The sequence below is a fragment of the Nansenia antarctica genome (assembly GCF_963989245.1).
Source record: "Nansenia antarctica genome assembly, chromosome: 11".
Lineage (NCBI taxonomy): Eukaryota > Metazoa > Chordata > Actinopteri > Argentiniformes > Microstomatidae > Nansenia > Nansenia antarctica.
This window is the reverse complement of record NC_137681.1, coordinates 13,580,061-13,604,915: the sequence shown is the minus strand read 5'-3', so window position 1 is coordinate 13,604,915 and position 24,855 is coordinate 13,580,061. Positions and strand designations below refer to the sequence as shown.

General features: G+C 42.1%; 5 protein-coding genes across 5 annotated transcripts; 3 read left to right on the top strand and 2 right to left on the bottom strand.

The window, feature by feature from the left end:
- Nucleotides 1-130: 130 nt before the first annotated feature.
- zdhhc4 (zDHHC palmitoyltransferase 4) lies at nucleotides 131-5,491 on the top strand. The gene is made up of 7 exons (XM_080541466.1): nucleotides 131-234; nucleotides 557-691; nucleotides 830-903; nucleotides 2,289-2,467; nucleotides 2,564-2,689; nucleotides 2,886-3,130; nucleotides 5,156-5,491. Exons 2-7 carry the CDS (start codon nucleotides 566-568, stop codon nucleotides 5,447-5,449), a joined length of 1,044 nt encoding a protein of 347 aa, XP_080397592.1. The 5' UTR covers nucleotides 131-234; nucleotides 557-565; the 3' UTR covers nucleotides 5,450-5,491.
- A 647-nt stretch (nucleotides 5,492-6,138) lies between these two features.
- Nucleotides 6,139-8,739, top strand: pgp (phosphoglycolate phosphatase). Its single transcript, XM_080541530.1, has 2 exons — nucleotides 6,139-6,972; nucleotides 7,578-8,739. The coding sequence occupies exons 1-2, from the start codon at nucleotides 6,381-6,383 to the stop codon at nucleotides 7,901-7,903; spliced, it is 918 nt and encodes a 305-aa protein (XP_080397656.1). The 5' UTR covers nucleotides 6,139-6,380; the 3' UTR covers nucleotides 7,904-8,739.
- A 465-nt stretch (nucleotides 8,740-9,204) lies between these two features.
- bricd5 (BRICHOS domain containing 5) lies at nucleotides 9,205-12,646 on the top strand (the record flags this gene model as incomplete). The annotated part of the gene is made up of 6 exons (XM_080541651.1): nucleotides 9,205-9,258; nucleotides 9,618-9,749; nucleotides 9,932-10,072; nucleotides 10,211-10,318; nucleotides 11,884-12,028; nucleotides 12,552-12,646. The coding sequence occupies 6 exons, from the start codon at nucleotides 9,205-9,207 to the stop codon at nucleotides 12,644-12,646; spliced, it is 675 nt and encodes a 224-aa protein (XP_080397777.1).
- A 449-nt stretch (nucleotides 12,647-13,095) lies between these two features.
- mlst8 (MTOR associated protein, LST8 homolog) lies at nucleotides 13,096-19,014 on the bottom strand. The gene is made up of 9 exons (XM_080541596.1): nucleotides 18,909-19,014; nucleotides 18,534-18,691; nucleotides 18,042-18,093; nucleotides 17,755-17,917; nucleotides 17,546-17,621; nucleotides 17,130-17,282; nucleotides 16,685-16,809; nucleotides 16,267-16,430; nucleotides 13,096-15,922 (listed from the first exon to the last, which is right to left on the bottom strand). Exons 2-9 carry the CDS (start codon nucleotides 18,666-18,668, stop codon nucleotides 15,804-15,806), a joined length of 987 nt encoding a protein of 328 aa, XP_080397722.1. The 5' UTR covers nucleotides 18,669-18,691; nucleotides 18,909-19,014; the 3' UTR covers nucleotides 13,096-15,803.
- Nucleotides 19,015-19,464: 450 nt separating this feature from the next.
- Nucleotides 19,465-22,970, bottom strand: meiob (meiosis specific with OB-fold; the record flags this gene model as incomplete). The annotated part of the gene is made up of 13 exons (XM_080542308.1): nucleotides 19,465-19,569; nucleotides 19,682-19,768; nucleotides 20,103-20,289; nucleotides 20,566-20,710; nucleotides 20,877-20,972; nucleotides 21,145-21,240; nucleotides 21,344-21,396; nucleotides 21,483-21,583; nucleotides 21,746-21,941; nucleotides 22,127-22,199; nucleotides 22,287-22,418; nucleotides 22,642-22,699; nucleotides 22,902-22,970. The coding sequence occupies 13 exons, from the start codon at nucleotides 22,968-22,970 to the stop codon at nucleotides 19,465-19,467; spliced, it is 1,398 nt and encodes a 465-aa protein (XP_080398434.1).
- Between the last annotated feature and the right edge of the window lie 1,885 nt (nucleotides 22,971-24,855).

Genomic DNA, 24,855 nt, shown 5'->3' with positions numbered 1-24,855 from the left:
ATAATAATGTAGCTTATAATGAAGTCCACAGCACTGATGCTCAACAGCTGTTAGCCAGGCAGCTTGCAACTTGCTACGGAAGTAGAGTGAACGCAGGTGCAGTGCTGCCTTATGCCACCAGGCGGGGTTTGTTGAGTCACGTTTAGGTTAGTAGTCAATGGATAGAATCATGGAATAGGAATGGAAGTTGTGAAAAATGTAAATCTTAAACCCCGCAAAGAAGGTGACTAGGTGGTAAGTTCACTCAATGATGGAGCTAATGACAAACACAGCTTAGCAGAAGCCAGCAGAAAGCTAACGTTAGGTGGCTAGCTTAACATGCTGTTGTTGCTAGTATCTAACTAACTCACTAAACCAGGCGAGGTCATTGAATTGATATTATTATATTATAGTAATGCATGTTATGTATTGTTGTTATATAACGTATATATGTTATATACGCGAGACTAGCAAGCCATTTCAAAGTCATTTCGTTTCGCAAAGAGCTGCTTGTTGACTGTTGCTAGCTAGTTGACAGATGTAGCTCAGACAACCACGTCCTACTTTGTTTTGACAGGTTTGACACATGGATTTCCTCACTCTGTTTGCTGTCTATGTCGTGGTGGTGCTGGCTTGCATCGCCTTGGTTTGTAAATACTCTGGTCAGCAACAACAGACTCCTTTTGGTCATCTACTCAACGCAGTGACAACGGTAAGTGAAAATGACACTGTTGTAGGCTACTGCATTCTTCAAAACCTCCACCAGGTGGCGGTGTAACACCATTCATTTGAGTAATTGGTTAGTTATTCATTTTCTGAATCGACAGGCTATTCTTTGGTTGCTTTGCAGGTGACATCACCCTGGACACCACAATGGCTTCACAGGTTTTCACAGAGGACCTTACACAAACTGTTTCATCAACGGTGAGTGGAAAGTAGACTGTTGAATATCACATCTAGCCAGTAAACCCTGAATGGTTATTGAATGAAATGATTCATGATGTTGCATACAGCATCCAAAGCAATCTACTATATTATCTGATGAATGACGGGCATCTATGGCCAGAAGCAAGGCATAGATTGGATCGCAAGGGATAGACTGTCTTCAGCATCCTTCACTTCTCACCTTAAGTTCTCTTCTGTCAGGCCCTCCTCAGTCTTAGTGTCTCTGATCATTGCAGCTACTTCTACTTCTATACTGTTTCACCAAGTTCCTCAATACCTCCTGCACAACAGGAAACAACAACAAAATGAGAGATACAGAGGGGCTAAAACAAAAATGCACTTCAAGCAGAAACACCTGCAAAACAACAAAAACAACACAGGGAACTTAACATTACTGTAAATAATAATAAAAGCATTATAGCCGGCAATGGCCCCTGGTCCTAGCATAGATTTGTTTTTCTTATGATGGCTGATGTATAGATGTTTCACTTACATTAGACAAATGTAGGCCTACTTATTGTAAGTCGCTTTGGATAAACTAAGTAAGTAAGTAGCCTTGAGAACCGATGGTAGAGCAGACCATTTACATTTACATTTTTGGCATTTAGCAGACACCTTATTCTAAAGTGACTTACATACAATCGATACATTTGACTAGGCAAATGAATAATCAATTCACCAGTTGTTGCAGGAAGAGTAATCTAGCTCAGGCCAGGGGCCATTGGCAGTCGTTGTGATAGAAAAAAAAGAACAAAGAACAGTTAAGGTGTAGCCTGAAGAGATGGGTCTTCAGTCTCAGACGGAAGATGGGTAGTGACTCTGCAGTTCTTACAGCCGTGGGCAGCTCATTCCACCAGCGGGGAGACAGTGTAGTGAAGAGACGTGACCGGGCAGCGCGACTGCCGTGTTAGACCTTAGACCTAGATCTGCTGTTTCCATAGCGTGAGGCGGCTTAATGTACATCCCCTGGACATGACGCTGGTATGTCGCAGCCAGGGTCTGTATGCCTCTGCAGGAAGAGAGATTGCATACAACTACCTAGCAAGGGTTCTCTCTCAAGTGATGTTATAAATATCTCTATGCAGGTGTTTTCAAGACGGCCCTCTTTTTTTAAGAGATCATTTTGACCTATTTGGGGAAAGAGGGGAGGTTACAGAGAAAGACCTATTTACAGAAAATTACTGAAATGTCATACTCATGCAGGGTGTTCTGTGTATTATTATTTTTTAAATTATTAATATTTAGTTATTTTTTTAAAATCAGTTACATTTCAATACAGCTTTATTCATCCCATTTCTGCAATTAGTTCAAGGGCAGCAGCAGGATCATTGATGTGCTGATTAAATGTCTATTTTTCACCACAGAAACAACATGTTTATCTATCTCCATCTGTTGCTGGAGGGAGCAGTGTACGGAGAGTTCACTTACGAGGTGTTTGGATACTGCAGGGATATGGACACCACTCTGACCAGCCTAAGTGTGCCATATGTTTTACTGGCTGTCAAATCGTGCTTTTTCTACCACTGCATAAGAAGGGATCCTGGTAAGTAGGAATAACCTATTGGTTCATTAAGTACTTATCGCTACGTAAGGAAGTGCAATCACTCTGAAGGAAATCAATCAAACCTGTTCTCCGTAGGCACAGTGACAAAGAAGAGACATGCTGCTCAGCTCAAGGTGTACCCATATGACAAAAAGATGTTCCATCCTGGCGTGTCCTGCCCAACCTGTCAGCTGGTGAAACCGGCTCGGTCAAAACACTGTAGTAAGCAGTAGCCTTTGATTAGACTTTGGTTTATAACACCATAACAACACCATCATTTACATTTAATTGTTACAAATTGTTACAAATATTTTACAGTGTGTATAGTACAGTATGCACTACATATGTTACAGTATGCATAGAAGGCTAAGTCCAATTACCTCCTTTTTTAAAATACATTTTCCATTTGTTTTTGCAGGAGTCTGCAACAGATGTGTGCAGCGCTTCGACCACCATTGCGTTTGGGTCAACAACTGTATCGGAGCTCAGAACACCCGTTACTTCCTGCTCTACCTGCTCAGTGTGTGTGCCATGGCGGGAGACATAGCCCTGCTGACAGTGGACATGTTGCTGCACGCTGTGCTGCGATCAGGTCTCCTACAAGCCCACTACCTTGACGAGCTGGGCCAGCAGCAGCAGGCAGGGCCACTCTTCATCATACAGGTTAGAGCCACTCTACATCATACATGTTAGAGCCACTCTACATCATACAGGTTACAGACACTCTTCATCATACAGATTATAGACACTCTTCATCATACAGGTTAGAGCCACTCTTCATCATACAGATTATAGACACTCTTCATCATACAGGTTAGAGCCACTCTTCATCATACAGGTTAGAGCCACTCTTCATCATACAGATTATAGACACTCTACATCATACAGGTTACAGACACTCTTCATCATACAGATTACAGACACTCTTCATCATACAGATTATAGACACTCTACATCATACAGGTTAGAGGCATTCTTCATCATTCAGGTTAGAGACATTCTTCATCATCAGAAATGTAGTATGTGGCACTTGAATAATGTCAGTTCCATTCATTTATATTTTTTTGAAGATTTTTAATCTTCTTTGGAGTAGCACTTGTTTTTGTTGCAAATATCATGAAGTTTTTTTTTTTTTTTACAGTTTCAACTTTTATTTAGTTGAAACCAGTTAAAGACAATTGATAATTCCTCATTTACACATTCAATCAGAGACTTGAAGTCATCATGTACGGCTATAAGGTTGGTATCGTCAGCGAATAATATGAGGAGAAGGTTTTTACAAGACATAGACAAATCATTGATGTAAAGTAAAAATAGTAAAGGGCCCAAGATGGAACACTGTGGAACCCCAAAAAGAATTATTGATTTCTTAGATGAGCAGCCATTGGAGGAAACAAATTGCTCTCTGTTATCCAGATAGTTTATAACCATTTGAGAGAAATAGAACACACAGACAGCACAGGATTCATTTTCATAACTATTACGATGATACACAACTGTACATCTCTTTATTACCCAATGACATCAGCCCTATTGATAAACTGGTTCAATGCATTGATTGTATCAACATGTGGATGTCACTTGATTTCTTGCAATTGAACAAAGATAAGACAGAGGTTTTAATTATTGGAGCAAAGGTCCAGAGAGAGATACTGTGCACTAAATTGAAATCCCTGGCACAAAATGCCAAACCCCTAGCAAAGAATCTTGATGCACTTCTTGACCCTGATTTGAATATTGAATCTCATATCAGTAATGTCAGTAAAACCACCTTTTATCGCCTTAGAAATATTGCTAAGTGCAACCGTTTCTCTCCTAGGTCTTGCATGCTTTTATCACTAGCAGGCTTGATTACTGCAATGCTCTGCTTTCTGGTCTACCTAAGAAAGCTATAAATAAGCTAGATATCATTCAGAATGCACCAGCATGTATACTGACCAAGATCAGAAGGAGAGCACACATCTCACCTGTCCTAAAGTCCCTTCATTGGTTGCTTGTCTTCTAGTTTTAGAATAGATTTTCAGATCCTTCTATTGGTGTTCAAATCACTCAATGGACTAACACCTGAATACTTGTCAGACTTGCTTTTAATGTATGCCCCCTCTAGATAACTCAGGTCCTCTGGCGCTGGCCTTTAGTTGTTCCCTGGGTGAGGACAAAGAACTGTGGGGAGGCAGCGTTCAGTGTCTATGGTACTCACCTCTGGAACAGCCTGCCAGAGGAGTTGAGGATGTCACAATCTGTAAACACCTTTAATAGAAATCTTAAGACATACCTTTTTATCTTAGCATTCTCTTAATCCATTTTATTAAATGTTTTCGTTGTATTGTTGCATTACATTGTTAAGCACCTTGTATTACAATTTTGCACCATGTATTTTAATTGAATTGTTGAAATTTTGCACCGTTTATTTTAATTGTATTGTTGTATTTTTATTATATTGTTAAACACACGAAAGGCTCTATAATAGAGTCTGATTTTATTTGATCTCAGACGCTGGTCAGTGATGTCAGTGCCATAGATGAACGATGTTTGGAAAACTCGATTTGAGATTCTGAATGCCATTTCCATGAATATCTATTGCTTCTAGTCATCAATAAGTCAAAGAAATTGTCACACAGCTTTCAATTTAATTTACATTTCTGTAATTTATGGGCGATATGAAAACAAGTGTCACCCTCTCCACAGCACCTGTTCCTGACCTTCCCCAGGATCGTCTTCATGCTAGGGTTTCTCATCTTCGTCTTCCTGCTGCTGGCAGGGTACACCATGTTCCACTCCTACCTGGCTCTGGTCAACCAGACATCCAACGAGTGGTACAAAGGGAAAGGGTATGTGTGCCAGCACTGCCATCCTTCACCCGATCATCTCTGCAGCCCACCGCCGGACCAATCCAGAAGGTTCTTCTACAGCAGGGGTGTGCTAAGAAACATTGGAGAGATCTTCTTTCCTCTGCGCCCCATTCAGAAGAAAGACAATTGAGTTCCAGAATGTTTTTATATGGGTTTTTTGTAAGATGGGTTTGGAGGTTTGAATAAAAGTTGTTGTTTTTTTATACAGAAAAAAATATTTTTAAAACCAGTAAAATGCCTGAATAGTCCTGTATTTATGTTTTTGCCTGACCTGTTTACACAGGCAACCTGTTTACACACATCAGTACAAGGCAGGTGGGAGAGTTGGGAAGGGGGAGGTGGAGGTGGGGCACATGACGGAGTGGAATTCAATGCGAATGCAAATGAGCATATTTGCATTTTACCTCTGCCCTGTTCATAAAACCTTGAGATCTTCTCTCTGTGTCCCATTCAGAAGAAAGACAATTGAGTTTCAGTATATATATATATATATATTTTTTTCTTTGTAAGGTATTGTAGTTCAGGAGTTTGGGGATTGAGTAAAACATTTTATTTTCTCCCTTATTGTGTCAAAAAACCAAACAACAAGCAAAGCAAGGATGCATGCCAGATAAATAAAAAATAGTAATGCACACAAATTAACCACAGAAAAAAATAAATTGAAACTAAAGACTCTAAAGGCTAGAAGATGGCAGAAGATAAAGAACTCGACATCCAGGAAGAGTGAGTAATTCCTGCTACTGTGCCTTTAAGCGCCGCCGTCACCGGTGCGGAAGTGTTTCCGTGTAGTTGATTCACACAACGCTCGAAGGTCAGGAAACGGATCGTAGCTAAATTAGGCTACACTGCACTTGTGAACACCAAATAATCCCACGATAGGGTCGAAGTGTAGTTCTCGTGCTTAATCTGAGTGTCATTCTACGAGATTTTAAATACAAACAGGTCTGCTGCACAAGTGATCCTGTGTTCTAGAGGAAGCAGCTCGTGGGCTATTTCTGGACACTACTGAAACTCGTGGACCGGACCGGTAGACCACCAACTACACGAACACTTTCCCCAACATGTCTAAATGCACCAGACTCAGTGGCCCCTTGATAAAGCAACTGCTTGACTCCGTGGACAGTGTCCTCTTCGACTGCGATGGGGTGATCTGGCGAGGGGACCAGGCCATCCCTGGTGCATCTGATGTTATTAATCTGCTGAAGAAAAATGGGAAAAGGGTGTTTTTCGTCACCAACAACAGCACCAAAACAAGAAAGATGTACGCTGACAAGATGACCCTGATGGGATTCAACGCAAAGGAGGAGGAGGTGTTCGGGACGGCATATTGCTCAGCCATGTACCTCAAAACTGTCTGCAAACTGGAGGGCAGCAAAGTGTATCTCATTGGAAGCAATGCGATGAGGCAGGAGCTAGAGAAGGTCGGTATCCAGCAGACGGGCGTAGGGCCTGACCCGATAGCAGGTGTCCAGAGCGATTGGGCCAATGTCCCCTTGGACCCAGAGGTGAAGGCTGTGGTCGTGGGCTTCGATGAGCACTTTAGTTACATGAAACTGAACAGAGCCCTCCAGTACCTCAGCAACCCCAACTGTTTGCTGGTCGGAACCAACACGGACACCAGACTGCCACTGGAAGGAGGGAAATATGTCCCAGGTAAGGATACTGTGTTGGCAAGGTGGTGGATGTAACGGGCTTGTATCTAAGAGTTTAGACTAGAAAAAGTGTCATGTGATAACATTATTTCTCTCTCATCAGATATATCCGTAGTCCGTTGCCAACATTAAGTTGCATCAGCTATGAATGAATGGTCTTTATTGTCATTGATATAGTACAGGTACCATACAACGAAATTTGGGAGGGGGGGCTCCCCTGGTGCTTGGAAAAAAATACTAAAAACAAGAAGGGAAAAAGAGCTGGTTTACATAAATAAAGGCTATGTACACTATCCACTATACTATACTGTACAAATAAAACACTGTGCTGTACTCTATGTTATGCTATAAATATCCTAACATTTCCTATCTCTGAACCTTATGTACCCAAGGGTTGTCATATTGCACATAGTATTATTGCACATTAATTTAAAGTGTCGCAGTTTGCAGGTTTGAAATGTTCACAGTTGTGTTTCAGTATTGCACTTGATTACAATCTAGTAGCTGCCATCAAATAGTCTAGATTGTCCAGGGCCTAGAACCTAGGTCTTTGTGTGTCACATTGGATGTTTTACACAACACATTCCACTTCCTCTCTTTAACCAGGGACTGGTTGCCTCCTGAAGGCAGTGGAGACTGCAGCGCAGCGGCAAGCCCAGACTGTGGGCAAGCCCAACCACTTCATGGTGGAGTGCGTGGCTGACCAGTTTGGCCTGGACAGGGCCAGGTGCTTGATGGTGGGAGACCGACTGGACACAGACATTCTGCTGGGGTCCAACTGTGGCCTGAAGACCCTGCTCACCCTGACCGGGGTGTCCACTGTGGCGGATGCAGAGGCCAACCAGAAGAGTGGCTGCTCCGAGAGGCTGGGGATGGTGCCTGACTACTATGTGGACAGCATTGCAGAGCTCCTTCCAGCTCTACAGGGGTAAAGCTGAAAGCCCCCCCCCCTCCCCAAAGGACTACTATCAGGGTCTAGGCATCAGGGTGCTGTGGAATTCAGGATGGTACACGATAAACCACAGTTACATACAAAACAAAGACTGCATTAACCAAACTGATTTAAAGGCATTTTATCTTAATTAAAGTAATTTTAACCTAATGGATAATAGGATTTTAAATTACAGTGTACATTGATTGATACATGGATAATTAAGTGCATCAAAATGTTAAATGTTGTTTAAGAGGAGAGCTGGTAGAAAAGTAGGCTACATGTTTAGGGTTCATATCTTTGCAAGGACTGTAATGTCTCCTCTGTTGCAATCATCCCTCTGTAGCAATGGTTTCTTTCAAAACACACAGTACAGTGTATGCATCCTTTTTACTGTGTATTTCCAAATCAGTGTGTGGAAATTTGGCGTCACTGATGCAGGGCTAGGGCAGAGAACTAGGATGAAACATGCTGGAGTGCTCTTAGACAACCGTTTATCAGGAATTACACATTTCAGTGTTCATGGTCAGGTTCACTGTAGAGAGAAAATGATTCTATGTATGTTGTGTCTATTATAGTTTACATTCACAAACACCTCCAAGAGTACCTACGTATGCTACCAGGTTATAATGATACTCTGATTTATAATGATTTATGTTATGATATTTGGATGTCTTGTTTCCATGCAATTTTGAGGGTATGGTTTTGCGCAATCGATAATTGTCTTGTGTAGTGTGAGTGATGAAATGTAGAACTAATTTAAGTAAATGAATGAACAGTACATTCACCAGAACAATCATGATATTGTCATCTTCTGCCTTTCTCTGTTTGTGACAACAGTATTCACCTTGACTCAAGTCAATTAGCCTAAACACTGATCAAAGAAATAAATACATACTTTTTCCAAAATCAAAGACTACTTTGTGGTCCGTGAAACCAGCCGGATGCTCTGAATCCTGCCATAAAGTCACCTTGGCCTGTCATCAGTTGGACGTTCCTCTAGTCAATGCCTTATCACCCCTGGGCGATGACAGGCCCTGTCCACAGAGGTGCGCTTGTCTCACCCCTTTGTCCATTGTCTGGGGTCGGCTAGCCGGCCAAAGGCTTTGGCTATCACGTGTGTGTCTGTGAGGAGGGGGGGGGATGGGGGAAGAGGGGGAGACACAGGTCCTCAGAGAGAGAGAGAGGAGTTGACCAGGTGTATCATAGAGCGACTCACTCAGTGCTGGTCATGACCGCAGCTCCATGCAGATAGCTGAGAGAAGGGCGAAGTCAGAGTGAGGCGCAGTCACGGGACACAGGATGGTGAGGTGTTGGAAACGCTCAGAAGCCGGTTTGGAGGACTCACAATGCACGGTAGGAGAATGCCTGTCTGTTACCTGCGACTCTGGTCTGGTTTCATGGACACAGATTAAGACTATTCCTAGACTAAAAAGCATCCTCAATGGAGATTTTCCATTGCAAGTGTGAGTTCACCCTGGACTAGGTTTAAGCCTTGTCTGTGAAACCGGCCCTCTGTATGATCCAAAGTTGTGGTACAATTATGCCTTTTGAGCCACACAGTAACATCTTTATCATGTCAATATACTATATAGGAGACGGGACGTTTTTGATTTAGACAACCCTAGACCGTGTCATTGCCTTACCTAGGCAAGTATACATACAGTATCTATTATAAGAGGTGATAGATTGTCTATATGGTCTGCTGTCGTCAGGATGGGGGCTCAACAGTGTCCCCCCAGTTCCCACACAAGGCATTCTGGGGCAGCCTCTCGGCCACTCTGCTCTTGGTCATCATCACCCTCAGTCTGACAGGACATCTAGGGCTGCGACGCTCCGACTCCCAGGTAAAAGCTCTAGCACATGCCTGTCTCACCTACTTGTATAGAGATGTTAACAGAATTGAATCGGTGTAACATTCACTCAAACCCGTACCGTGTTTTTAAATCAAAGTAATCTAGCAGCAAGCCGTTAAATAGACACTGAGCGTGCGATGAGTAAATCTATCTTCCTAATGTAGTCTTTACAGGTCGTCAGAATCACAGTTCCAGATCAGACCGGTGGCCTGATCAACCAATCAGCACTGGTGGACAAGCACAATGGCCTGGTGACCTACTCTGTGACCTCACAGCCCAACCACACATCCACGGTGCTCTTTGACATGAAACATGTAAGCAAACCTTTCTCTTCATGTTGGTGAAATACGGTGAACTGAACTCAAGTTGGCTCAAGCAGAAACGAGGCTGGCACCCAGGCCAAAACTAAGCTACAATGGGTCTTAAACTAACATGTATGTTCCTCTATACAGGGTTTGATATGTTACAAGCCTGATAACCAGGAGACTTGCTTCCTGCACAAGATGGAGAGGTCAGATTATGAAAACGTGCACTCCCTCCTCGAGGAATCAACGCAAAAGGTAAAGATGTTATTGCATTGCAAGTTGAAGGCCATGTTTTGTATGCCATGATCCCAGCCCCTGCAATGAGTCACAATTACAAAGTTGAGGAAAAGCCGAGGGACTTGAGAAACAGATTGGCACCCAAGCTACTATTCGTCCAGAGTTGAGGTGCCCTTTTACATACACCAGAGACCTCCAAAAAACGAACCAAAACCTGCTCTGTTGGTCTGTTACATACTGTAGTTGCTAATGTGTGAACTGGCAAGGGGGTGCTTACCGTAACTGACTCATCTTAGCGCCACCTCTTGTATACTTGGGTTTAGATTTAGGAAAGCTTATTTGGTGCCCCATTCCAGAGGGGGTAATGGTGCAGACAAGGCCTGATAGGCTTATAGTTACTCACTCCATGGCTAAATTCCTCAGCACATCTGATCCTTCTAGCCCCCTCTCTCTCCTGGATCCTCTTACAGGAGGGGATAGGAGCCAGGCTCAGCCTTGCACAATAGCCACTCTGTCTGGGGGCATTTTGGCTTTTAAGGCTCTGCTCTGCTGGGTATAAAGGAGAGCCTTCCCGTTAGCCAGGGAAGGGCCCGTTCAATAGTAGATACCCAAATCCCAGCACTTGTTGTTTCGGTGTCCTGCAGGTAATTTCATAATGGGAATTTGGCTGTGTCTGTATTACTGGGAAGCAAAAATCTATGAATTTGCTCTCTCTTTCCTGGCTACAGTGATACCTGTTTTGATAATATCTGATTCAACCATGGCTACCTACCTATTTTTTTTTTTTTAGGGTGTAGACTTCAGTTACATACAGTTGCTAGCAAAATATATGCTATTTTTACCAGTGTTTACTAATTTGCCCATGCAACCTGATAAACTAAAGTAATGGATGTTTCTCAAGTGTTTGTGTATGAGAACCAACTCTCATGGTATCCAATATCTCATAGAACTAGTCTCTTACACCCGAACCACCCACTGATTGTGGTCATTAAATCTTTAATTGGTTGGATAGACTTCATCCACATTGAAAAGCTAGTTCAAACAGTGGGACTCTCTGAGGGCGACCTCTGTGTTCTTGGGCACAATGCTCTTTAGAAGAGAGGAAAACAGGTTGTCACAAGGCCCGCTCAAGCATAACAACACCTTAAGTGGTCCCTATCTGACCCATCACCAGTGTAAATGGTGCCATTACAAACATCTTTTGTGCCAAATGAGCAAAGCCAGGGCAGAGAAATACACCTGACAAAGACAGCAGAGCTGACCTCATGAGTGATGATACATCCAACAATGGCAACTTGGGTTTCATGTCAGTTTCTATAAAACAAACAATTTATAGCTCTTCATATCTTTGTCACTCCTACATGTTGCCACTGTGCTTGTATATTACATCATTCATAAGATCGTGAGAACATTTCTTCTCACATATACTGTAACATGATTGTCCTGTGTTTTTAAATCGGATTGGCCCACTTGTCCAGGTATCTTTTGAAAAAGAGATTCTTTATCACAATTCAACCTCCTAGTTAGAAATGTTGGATATCGACTACAATAAAAAGTCTATTTGTCTCTGACAGGAGAGCCAGTTCCTGCTTGCAGGGAACGAGACCCAGAGGCACACAGAGTTTTTAGGAGTGATGGGGAGCACTCAGGTGGACCCGTCGACCCTGGAGGAGCCACTGCAGGACCTGTGTCAGCACCGCTCCATCCACTGGACCAGGAGATCCGATGGTGAGTCAAGTGACAACTCCTGCCCCTACCCAGCGCGCGTGCACACGCACACACGCACACACACACGCACACACGCACACGCACACACGCACACACACACGCACACACACACACACACACACACACACACACACGACTATGACGACATGCATTCACACTACAACTGTGAGGAGGGGGTCAGATCTCAGGTCAAGACAAGTCAAACAATACTCATTGACAGTATATAAAGGAAAGACCGAGGCCTATGTTGTTATTTAAAAAGTACCATACAGACTTTGGGAGAGACTGCCTTCGAAGCTGGCTGTTGGCAGCTCTTTACAGAGCAGAGTCTGAAGGAGAAACATAATCCTAAGCTCCAGTGCAGTCTAACCTTTCCACTGTCGCCGTAACAACCTTTAGGCTGAACCTCCGACTACGCGAACCAACTAGCTTGTAAAGAACAGACCAATTGCTAACTTTTTTATAGGGGATGTCTTATCTATTAAAATGCCTGTTCAGCGACTGACACTTGTTCTCTCTGAAGGCCCCGGAAAACAACGTCTGGTCTACTTCTGCATCGACATCTGCTTCCCCAGCAACATCTGTGTCTCTGTGTGCTTCTACTACTTGCCAGAGTGACCGTCTGCTCAGAGCACATACCAGTGTTGATCAGGGAACAAAATCCTTCTCATCCCTACTTATCCGGAGAGCCGGCTCCAAAAACACTCAGAAAAACAGGAACAGGAACCTGCTTTGACTCCAACGCAGCCCCCGCTGCCGCCACTAGTCCCTCCCGTCAAAGACACGGAAACAACCTGTCAAGTTTCATCTGCAAACTCCCATCGTCACCCTATTCATGTTTAATACCTTCTTTTGTGGCAGAGTTTGGAGATTACGTTTTTTTGTGCTTGTATTTCCTGTAACCCACAGCTGACGAGTAATTATGTGTAACCATTCCTTTTTGCTGGAGTGTCTTGATCTCCCTAATAAAGGACAGTTGTTTAAAATCTGTTTTATTTCAGAAAGTCCTGAAAGAATGAAATGGAGAGATGACTAAAACAGACTCAAAAACAGTATTTGGTTAGATATTTCAATTTAACTGACTGATTTACTGATATTAAGAATAAATGGCAAATGCTGTACATCAAGGCAAATGGTACCTCAGAGACTAACATATTATACATCAGTTATTCTTTACTGCCAATGATACTATCCAGTACAGTCCTCTTTACAAGTACTCTATGGAGCTATTTTAGTGCCAGCAGAAATTGAATTGTATTTGACAGATCTGAATTGTATTTGACAGATTGAATTGAATATGAGCACAAACTGAATTGTATTTGACAGATTGAATTGTATTCAATTCAGTTTTCATTATTTTAATTCAGTTTTCAAATTCAGTTTCTCTAAATACAATTCGGTTTTTCTCAAAATACAATTCAGCTCTCAAAATACAATTCAGTTTTTCTCAAAATACAATTCAGTTTTAGAGGCACTCATCCGAGGACTCTGGGCTAGGTAGAATTATAGAGCACCGATTCACCGATAACTCCCATTCATAAGAACAATTGCGAGTCATCTCCCTGTCATCAGAACGATCACGTCCCCTGTTGGGTGCTAGAAGTGTAGAAGTTTGACTGGCAGTCAATGGAAATTTGTGGTCTTTGCTACTTAAATCCGATAAAATAAGAAAACTGTATCGCTTTTTAGATATTAGGATCTCAAATCCGATGGCCAGTCAGGCAAACAATTATATAGTGTCGTTGCCGATCAATGATCGACGTCGTTATATGGAGAACATTTATGAAATAGGCAATGAATGTGTGTCCTTTCAGTCTGCCTCCATCCATGTGGATGAACCACCCGACCCAAAGGCCTGAGGTGTTGTATGGAATGGAATAGAATGGAATGGAATGGACTTTATTTGTCATTGCTACAGTACAGGTACCAAACAACGAAATTTAGGAGGGGTGGCTCCCCTGTTGTTAGGAAAGGGGAAAAAACACATTTAGAAAAAGAATAAAATCACAAGAAGGTAAGGAGCTGGTTTACATAAATAAAGGCTATGTACACAATCCACTACAATCCACTGTACTATACTGCACAGATTGTAGGGGGGTATTTAGTATAACAGGCTAATGGGTTTATTGTGAGTTTACTTTGATTGTTTGTTTATTGCCTTGATCACCGTATTGAGAAGTCATATGGTTATGGGGGGTGATATTGCAAGGTAATTTAAGCACCTGCGCATCTTGCATGGCGGTAGTGGAGCGAGAGGGGAGCGATGTATTTTTGTTGACCGCATTATACGCATATTCTATATGCATTGTTTGTTATTTTTCTGGTTTTGATCGCTCATGGATTATTTTTGTACGTTGCCAAGTTTGATTGTTCTATTCAATAAATGCTCTAAAACGTACTTTTCATCTCAGCGGATTGTTTGGCGCGTCATACAATTACCAGCCCAGACCCTGGTTGCGTCTCTCAGAGACTTTTTACTTTTGGCTCTATCTATCTATCTCGCTACAGGTGTCATATAACCCTAACCCATATCCTGTCATATAAAAGTAGGCTACCTTATTGAATCTCCAGGTAATGTATTTCTGACATCCATCACTTTTGCTGTCGTTAAGATACTTTATTTTTCTGTTTTGGTAGTCTGTCCAATGTGACACTTGCCCTCCTCCACCGGCCCTAGTTTTGGATCTAGCTTGCTGTTCATTATTTTCATGATAAAACGTCATATGGCAAATGCCCATTGAACAGATTTATTCATTATCCTATCTTAAGAAAACGAATGTAACACTCTCATCTGGGGATTTACACGGCAAATAAAATGAAGAACTACAAATCCCTGATGACAGGGAGATGACGTATGACTTCTCTGATGAATCAACCCCTATTTCATTAATTTTCTCTATATAACGACGTCGATCATTGATTGGCAACGACACTATATAATAGTTTGCCTAACTGGCCATCGGATTTGGGCTCCTAATATCTAAAAAGCACTATGGTTTTCTTATTTTATCGGATTAAAGTAGCAAAGACCAGACATTTCCATTGACCGCCAGTCAAACTTCTACACTTCTATCACCCAAAAAGGGGCGTGGACATGACGGGAGAGCAAAGTACCCGGATGCGTTGCTCTTATGAGTTCGGATGGGAGTTAGAATCGGTGCTCTATAATTCTACCTAGCCCAGAGTCCCCGGATGAGTGCCTCTAAAACTGAATTGTATTTTGAGAACTGAATTGTATTTTGAGAAAAACCGAATTGTATTTAGAGAAACTGAATTAGAAAACTGAATTAAAATAATGAAAACTGAATTGAATACAATTCAATCTGTCAAATACAATTCAGTTTGTGCTCAGATTCAATTCAATCTGTCAAATACAATTCAGATCTGTCAAATACAATTCAATTTCTGCTGGCACTAAAATAGCTCCATAGTACTCACCAGAGTATTCTCAGACTTCACTATTAAAACCTTTCAAAAGGCTTTCACTTTTATGATGTTGGACATGAATTTGGATAAATAACACACAATACAGTACAGTACTACCCAAGTCTGACAAAATGTGGTCCTTATGTGGAAAATGTAAAAAAGCACTGTATCTCTCTCTGATGATAAACCATAATAAAGCTTTTCTGCATCAGGAGCTGTGAGACCGATACAGATGCAGAGTGGTGTGGGGTTGGGGCTTGTTATAAGAGGATATATACAGTCACCGAGCCTCGCTCTAGAGAGAAGGACCAATAAATGCTCCGCAGGGTCATCTTCTGTCATCTCCTCCTCAGCCCAGGACGCTGTCGTTGAAGGCCAGACACACAACAGCCTTCTGATGTCCGCTGTACTCACGCTTTATCTCCCCAGTCTCTACACACCACAGACGGGCCAGGTTGTCTGACGAGGCTGAAAAAAAAAAAAAAGAAGAAGAAAAACACAAAAATTTGCTGATTCATCTGTTATGCCCACTTGTATTACAGGCTAGTTGCTATGAAGGGTAAAGTACTTTGAATAAAGTTTGATTACTGTTTAACATGAGGTTACCAGTATGAGGATAGACATGTCACATACATGATGTCACATCATGTAGTGTGTTATTGTCTCTATGTTGTAGTTTGTGTGTATTATTGTTTTATCGTATGTTGTATGGGACCCAGGGAAAGGGTTTCCGGGAAAGAGCAATGGCAATTTGTTGGTTCTCATAGAGATGAGAAACAACAAATAAACACTAATAAGGAACAAGTACTGACCTGTGACAATGTACTGGGAGTCTCCAGAGAAGGCACAGTCCCACATCCAGCCTCTGGATGTCTCTCCAGGGTTGTTACTCTTAATACTGAGCTCTGTCATCAGGGAGAAGTTAGATGTCCTCCAGATCTTACAGGTCTGGTCAGCTGAACAGGTGGCCAGCAAGCTGTGGTAAAGACATAATCAAGTCACATATTATTACTACACAAACAATGCACCATTCATTCCTGGTGCAGAACAACAGTAAGTGAATTCACCATTTACATGACGGTAAACTCACTATCATCTTTACCAATGCATCATCAGTTTACAACCCTTCACCTAGAGGTAACCCTGAAAAATACTATTAAAAAACAGAATGTGTCACTACAATCGACTAAATCCTCTGGGCTAGTAGGTGTGGTGTGGTGGAACACTCACGTGGAATCCGGGCTGAATTTGCAGCGTAGAGAGTACCGCTTGTGAGCTGGGATCTTGGTCTTGGGAATTAGCTGGGTCACCTCCTCACCCATCCCTCCTGCCAGATTCCACACGTAACAGTTGCCCTGGGGACACAGAGGGGAAGTTGCACTTTTTTTTTTTTCATCTTTAAAAAAATATGTTTTTAGAGGATTTCTGCTTCCATGGGATACAGACAGTAGATTGACAAGAAGGATGGGTGAGAGAGAGGGGGATGACATGCAGGATATATCGACGGCCGGAATCGAACCGGGGACCTTGCAATCATATGGCATGTGCCTTAGTGTGCTACGCCACTTCCGCGCCCCGGAAGTTGCAATTTTAGCTATAAACACAAACAGAGCATACATTCAGCAGATATTAATTACTATCACAACAGATCTAGATACAAAGTTAGTATGCTGACCGAACTATTGACTGCTGCCATGTAGCTGGCATCAGGGTCGATGTGGACTGAGTTGATGGACACTTCAGGTTCAGGAATGAGCTGTTCGTTGTGATCCGTCTTCAGATCCCAAATATGGATCACACCACTCTGGTCTCCCACTATCAATTCTGCCTATAACATTTAAACAAACCGGATTTACAGTCACAGTTACACACAGTATTCATGCATGCAAAGTGTTTTAATAATGCTATGTTTGTCTTCTTGTTGCAAGTAACTTTGGATAAAAGCGTCTGCTAAATGGCAAAGATTAAAAAATGTGCCTGAGGTTAAGGGCAAGCTAATGAACTAAGAGAGCATAGCTACTGCGCTAATATCACACTTACTGCTCCCTCTAGTGGTGACACTGAGTAGATCATGAGTGAGGTGTGACTCACCTGGTTGGGGTGTAAACAAACACAGTTGATGGGAGCATTGACCTGAAAGATCCTCTGACATTGCAAGTTCCTTGACCTAGGAAACAGTACGGTTCAGCTTGGTCACAAATCCGTAGCAGACAGACAAACAAATTTCCCCAATTTGGGATGAAATGAAAAAATGTTTGCCCTTCTCCTCATCAGCCTCCGGAGCAGCTAATCAACAGTACCTGAGATCCCAGATGCGAGCCATGCAGTCCTCTCCCCCTGTGTACATCCAGCGTCCATCTTCATGGAAGCCCACTGATGTGATGTTCTTACTGACACCATCATAGTTAATGACAGGGTTTGGGTTGTTGGAGTTCAGGTCATACATGCGGATGTGCTGATAACCTGAAATATAAAACAACCAGTATAGGACTTCACAGTGAAGTAGAATGTTGTGGGATTGTAAAGTAAATGTGCTGATGATATTCAGATTATGAGTTTAGCATCTGCATCTGCTTTCTGAACAAACCTGCAGCTGCAATCATACTCCTGTCAGGGGTCACCTCAAGGGAATTCACTTGCTGGGGGCATTTGTTAAGAAAACTCCAGAACCAGTAAGAGAGCAGGAAAGATCATAGCTGATCCTTCCCACCCCGGGCACCACCTCTTCCAAAGAGTTCCATCCGGAAAAAACCTTGCGCCGTTTCTTGTACAGTTTCTACCCCCCCCCCCCCCTGTGTCTCACACACACACACACACACACACACACACTGCACTAATTTATATTATTTTACATTTATTCTAATTTACAGCCTACATCATATGTTTATTCTTTTTGCTTAATACCTTTGCTTGATACCTCATCAACTAAATGTGCAAATACTTGACCAATACAAATTCTGAAAAGAATGACAGGTATCTCTACACATTTTGACAATCAATCTGAACCAGAGAGGATATAGAAAATCATTGGGAATGGACAATACGTAACACCACCAAATATGAACCATAGCAAAGATACAGAGTCCTGGTGCTGGACTGTCCTGGTGCAGATGCCGCTGTGCGCCTGCCAGAACCGGACCGTGTGGTCGTATCCAGCCGTGGCCAGAATCACTGGGTCGCTTCCCACTGTCCCCTGCCCCTGGTTCACATTCATGCTTGAATGCTGTCACTGCAAGACTAGCGAAGCATAACGTTAGAGAGCAATGCTAAAGGTATACGGTCAATACTGCCAGGGTAATACAGCTAGCCATTATACGTTTCTAATACCATTAAAATGTAGCTAATGTCAACATCAACAACTTGACAGCTTTTTGGCCAGAGCTACTTAGCTGGCTAACCAAAGTGTAACAAAGCGTCTATGCAAACAACACAGAAGACAAAAATCTTATCTTACCACGCAGCTGAGTTGTTCTGCAATGTTGTTAATCCAGCTGGTTTTAATAGAACAAATGACAGATGGTACACAAAATCTAATATGAAAACACTTCTGGTTACCCTTGTATCAGAAAATATAGAGGGACGCTGTCGTAAGTGTTCCCCTCTAGAACAACTACTGAGAAACTATGGTTCCGACTCGTCATTTACTAGTGTATGACCGCCTCCTACTGTCCAGACGTGGTATGACAGCAGCCACCTGCCTCTTACAGTCATTGTACATTTCTCATCTGCTGATTGACGATTGATCAATAAGCCAATAGACAGATGTTTACAAAGTGTATACTTTTAATGTCACTTTACATGGAAACATGGAAATCAAATAAATAGTGAGATATAAACAGAGATAATCCTTGAGGCTTTGATGTCAATAGATTGATGACAAAGTGAATAAGTTAAGTGAAAAACATAGAAATTTGAAAAACGCAGAACACTCAAGCTTCGTAAAAAAGTGCATCCCAATCCTTATCGGTTTAGGCTGGCATCCATCTGTTGACACTATTAATTCACCCAGCTTACTGGAGGACAGACATGCTCTGCTTCACCTCCCCAGGATCGGCCAGTGAGCACGCCAGGATGCTCCCTTTCATGCCGCTCTTGGATTTGGGAGAGGGAAAGATCTAAAACATAAAAATGTGAAAGTTATTCAGCTAGTATTGGCTTCATTTAAGGACATCTATGTTTGCTAAACTTTGAGAGGTTAATCATGGAACTACTATATACAGTACACACCTTGATGTGTATTTTACATCTTTCCAAGAGAAACTTCCACTTCAGTGCTGTTCGTTCATCCTCTGTTAAACTTTTAAATTCTTCAGGCTGCAAACAGAAGAGGACATTATGGCACAGTATTGTATTCCTTGAGACTTTCAACAAAGATGACACCAATGGAGGCTGGTGGAGGTAGAAATCGGAGGACACGCTCATTGTAATGCATGGAATGAATGAGGATTGGTATTGAACATGTGGGTTTTCCTCATTCCATTCCATGCATATCAAACCGTTCCATTCTACCTCCACCAGCCTCCCCTGGATGACACTCTACTGTATGTTTCATACCAAGACTCCCCCATAAACTGTGCTACATCTCCTACTGTAAATGTATGCACTGCTCTCGTGTTCTCTACCCTTAAAGAGCCATTGTGTCACTCACAGTGCAGCCCAGAGTCTTCTCTGCAACAGTGCCATTCAGGGAGCAGGTCTGCAGGGTGCCTGTATGGTCTGTGATGTCCACCAGCAGGTCAAACCCTGTGCTCACTGTCAGAGCCTGGTCTCTCCCAGGACAAGCAGGGTTGCTGCAGCTCTGCAGCTCCTCGGTTACCTGGTATCTGCACTTTGTACTGAGATACACAGATTCACTGTAGGACTTGTAACTGGTATCTGCACTTGGTACTGAGATACACACAGATTCACTACAAGCATACATACAGTATCTATCATTTCCACTGTTTTTTTCAAATGGAATCTGTTTGGAATTGCACATTTTGCAGTGTCATGTAAAATGCACAGCTCTTTTAGTTTGAAGCATTACCAAAGTGAAAGGAGAGCATTACTTCTATAATATACCGTGATTTGGTTAGAATTGCGTGTCTGTGTGTATTGATTATTTAACTTACCACCTGCTTCTTATCACTTTGGAGACAGAGGAGTCTAGATTCAGTTTGGAGATTAAACTGTATGTGATTCCGAAGAAAACCTCAGGGCTTTCCTGGTTTTTGAATTTGAGTTGACTCACTGTGTACACATCACTAATAGAATCCACTGGATAGGGATAAACAATAGTCAAAATACAGTGTTCACAATTTAACACTTTAACAACACTTTAACAACTCCCGAAACATAATAAATCAATCAATGATAATGCAGCGATATGACCATTGCAATGTTAGGAAAAACATTACAAAATCCTTTATAGTTAGTTACCTACCAGGCATATCACCAGATTGTCCGTCATCTTCGTCCAGTGCACCTGATTCAGATATCTCCTTGGCATAGCTGAATAGTAGGCTGGCTTCCTTGGTGTCTGACCAGTAAAGAAAAAGAATGTTGGTGATAATAATACTAGCAGTATTATATACATGAAAATGCTATATGCAAAACGTATACAAATGCTTATCTCAATGGTACACAGTAATCTAAATCGAAGTGGATGTACAGTCGGTATGTTCAATTGAGTTAGGTAATGACACCCATACCTGGGTTGACAGTGATGATGGTTTTGGAGTTGACTGTCGCTGCCATGCAGTTGCGGAAGCTATCAAAGCCAATCCGTGCGTCTGAGATGAAGAGCACTTCCAGTACGGAAATAAGTCAAATTCAGTGACCTTAACATAAACACTAAATCTCACACATTTCCATTTCACAAGTAACAGAGCATAAGTCACTACTGTATACCTGTTTCTCTTGGTATCAGGGTCTGGACAAGCTGAATGGCCTCTCTGTCCCAGCTGTGTGATACAGAGGTTACAGTTACTCAAGGGAAAGAGTGGTAAAATCAAAAACACCTGGGTTACAGTGGTCCAGCCCGTCTCACCAGACTAAGGAAAAGGATGTGACAGAGTCATCAAAGAGCTTCACTTCCAGCCTCTGCCCTTTGCGTCGGTCTGAAGTGGTGAAATACCTCGGCTCTCCAATCTAGAGTTAAAAAACAACTGTTATTTAGGCAATTCTTTTAAATACTATTATATCCTTTGATGATCTGTTTGAGGCTCTGTCCTGCTCTGACCCAACAAAGTGCCTTTTTGGACCCATTCCTGACTAAATGAAGACCATCCTCCATAATTAAAACACTCTCACCGATCGAACTGCAGCGAGAACATTTATCACACTTCCATCAAGGCTCTGTCCATTGGCCACAATGTCACCCAGTGAATAGAAGTCGCTGGGATTCTTCACGGGCAGGTGAAGTAGAGGAAGGAGCCTGTTCACCGTCTCCATGTCGGCACATATCAAAACCTGTGAGTGAGCCTCGGTCACCAACAGTCTGTAGAAACTGAGATAGAAACAGTAGGTTTGCTCAACACCTCTATTTACATCCCCTGTGTAATTACGGCTTAGTTGCTGTACACAATGTTACATGGTGCTTGCAAAACTGTGATGATTGCTGTTTATATCAAGTCCACAAGTATTATTACTGTGCGTATATAGCTATAATCTCTTTCTTAAACATTTGCATACCATGGGGTTGTAGGGCAAAATCTCTCCTCCTTTTCTGGATCTTTAGAGGCAACTAAAGGATTTTCAATAATGACTGAGGGGAATAGAACACAAGTGTTAGAATTGTGTAACTACCTACTGTATGTTCATTTGATCCTATGAGTAATGAACATAGCCTCACCGCAGTCTCCTATACTGAAGCTGTTGGAGAGTCCATTGATGTATCCATCATTTCCCCATGAGGAAACATTTACAAAATAGTCTGGTGAGTCCTTGATTGTAAAGCCAAAGGTGAATCTGTCAAAACCAATATCTGAAATTCAAAATGAAAGTTTTTTAGACTAATCTTAGTTCTAAGACCTGCCAGAAGAGGGTGGTAGTCAGCAAGACAAAAAACAGCAGCAAGAGAATAAACAGATTAGTTGAACCTGCAATTAGGCCTCTCTCTTATTGGGAAGAGGACCAGCAGTGGTGGCCTACTTGACATCATTTGATGATACAGTACATTTTGAATAAGGATTATTAAATTCCTCAACTTTTTCTGTCTGGAAAGCTTTTGACATCACTTTTCCCAATAATGACACCGACCACCTTCTGCAAAACAGAGACAAAAATATGGAGATGTATCAACACAACAATATCACTGAAAAACTAAACAATTCTGAACTTGTTTGACCATTGGATTGCAGCCAGTAGGCTTAACAGACAGGGAGCCTGCATACATATATGTATATATACTTTTAGAGACAGAAGACAGACAGAAGACAGAAAAGTTACTTGATCACTGGTCACTCACCGGATGTGCAGTGTTGGGATGCAAATCAGATATTGCGACGAAGTTTTGGACAGGGGCGTTGTATGTCATTTTTCAGTTAAACCTAGTTCAAAGGTGGACACACTTTGAGTGTTGTCGAGAAGGACAATGTCAGTTAATATCTATTACACAAATAATGTCGGTGACAAGTTAGCCTGGACAACAAATGAACCTTTTAAAGCTAGCTATAATGCTAAACTAAATTATTTAAGCATCACGTAACGCCACCCGCCGCCTCATCAGCGCTACACAATAGGTTACAGTTTACTCACAGTTTACAGTTTACTCACAGTTTAGATAAACGGATAAAATAAATAAACTATTACAAATATATAAATACTGGAATTTAGTTCACTAGTAAAGGTTATCTCGGTAGGCAGCTTCGAGGTAGTTTCGAGGTAGTTTTCGCGGGCAAACTCTCAACCAGGCGACGCACGAGCCACTCTGCACACGGCACGCGCCCGTTGATACTTCAGGGCTCGAGAGTGAATGTCCTGCATCCGCGACTGTATCTCAATCACTGCAGTTATTTTGTGGATGCCTGTGCCCAACTAACCACACTTTAATTAAATGCTGGAGTCCAGACCATGTTTATAGCTACACACCTTCGCCATAATTATTTTGCCTGCATTCTCACAGTTCTGTTCTTCTCAACCCCCACCACCCACCTTCACACTCATTTAAAAAAGAGATCAATAACAACCGCCTCTGTGGAATTCTCAATGCTCATAGGAGTTTTATGGCCTGTGGTTGTGGGTGATTAAATTACCCTGTTGTTGAGGACACCCATTCACATCCTACTGTAAAAGCAGCCTACCACTACTTTGATCACCTTTATGAATTATCCAGAACCAGCTGGCCTTTATTACCCCACCAAGAGTAAACACAATCTATATTGCTGTATCCACATTTTATACATTAAGCACACATTTATGACAAGTCTTTTCCTGCTATGTTTTTAGCCAGTCAGCACATAAAAGAGGATATGAACTATGGGTTCAATCTTAGAGAGCAAACTATGTCAATATGTCATGTCTAAGGGCTGTCTATGGACTATCGAGTGAACTTGCCCAAGGTAGGCCTTTGTGTTATTACACTACTGAATTTCCCCTTTTATTCCCAGTCCATTCTCTCAGATGTAGGCTACCCCCAGTAGGCCATTGTATATACTCTGGCTAGATTTAAGCTTTACTCTTCAGATACATACAACCTTCATCATTTTCCAAAGAAAAGCAGTACAGCTGTGCAAATAGGATTGCCATGGAACAATGTGAAACACTGGCAATGATGCACCTGCATTCTAGAAGTGGAGTATAAAAGCCTTTGGCATGGCCTGTCTGTTCCATGGCGTTGATGTTCTGAATGCTTCCATCACAAAGGGAGAAGAACCGTGCCTCAGGCGAAGGTATTGTACCTGTTTGAGGCCTGCGATGATCCAACCTGCCTCATACTCGTCGGAGATATGGATTTGACGAGACAGCTATGACAGTTCCTCCCTTCACCAGATGCCCTGAACTACTTTGATACACTAAGCCTGCGCTGCAACGCGATACAGTGTGTTACACAGCTGAATGGATATCAAAAGGTGTAACTGGAAACCTCATTCAGGTTTTGTCAGTTAAGATCCTTACAGTAATCCTCGTGGTTCTGTTTTGGGCATTTCAAGATCCTGGCTGCCATTGATTTTCACACAACCTTGTTTTCTAGTGTTTGTTTGTGTAGGCTAATATTTGGAAGGGTGGATGGTCTATAATACAAATGTGCTGTAAACAAACAGAGGATTATGTTGTCTGTGATTGTTGAAGTAGTTTTAGTTTGACAAGTTGAGTATTCATGTTTAGTCAATACTGTATGTTGGTGGTATTTAACATTATAATGTAATTCAGAGGTGTGCCGCCACACCTCTGAATTACACCCCACACCCAAATCAATTTGT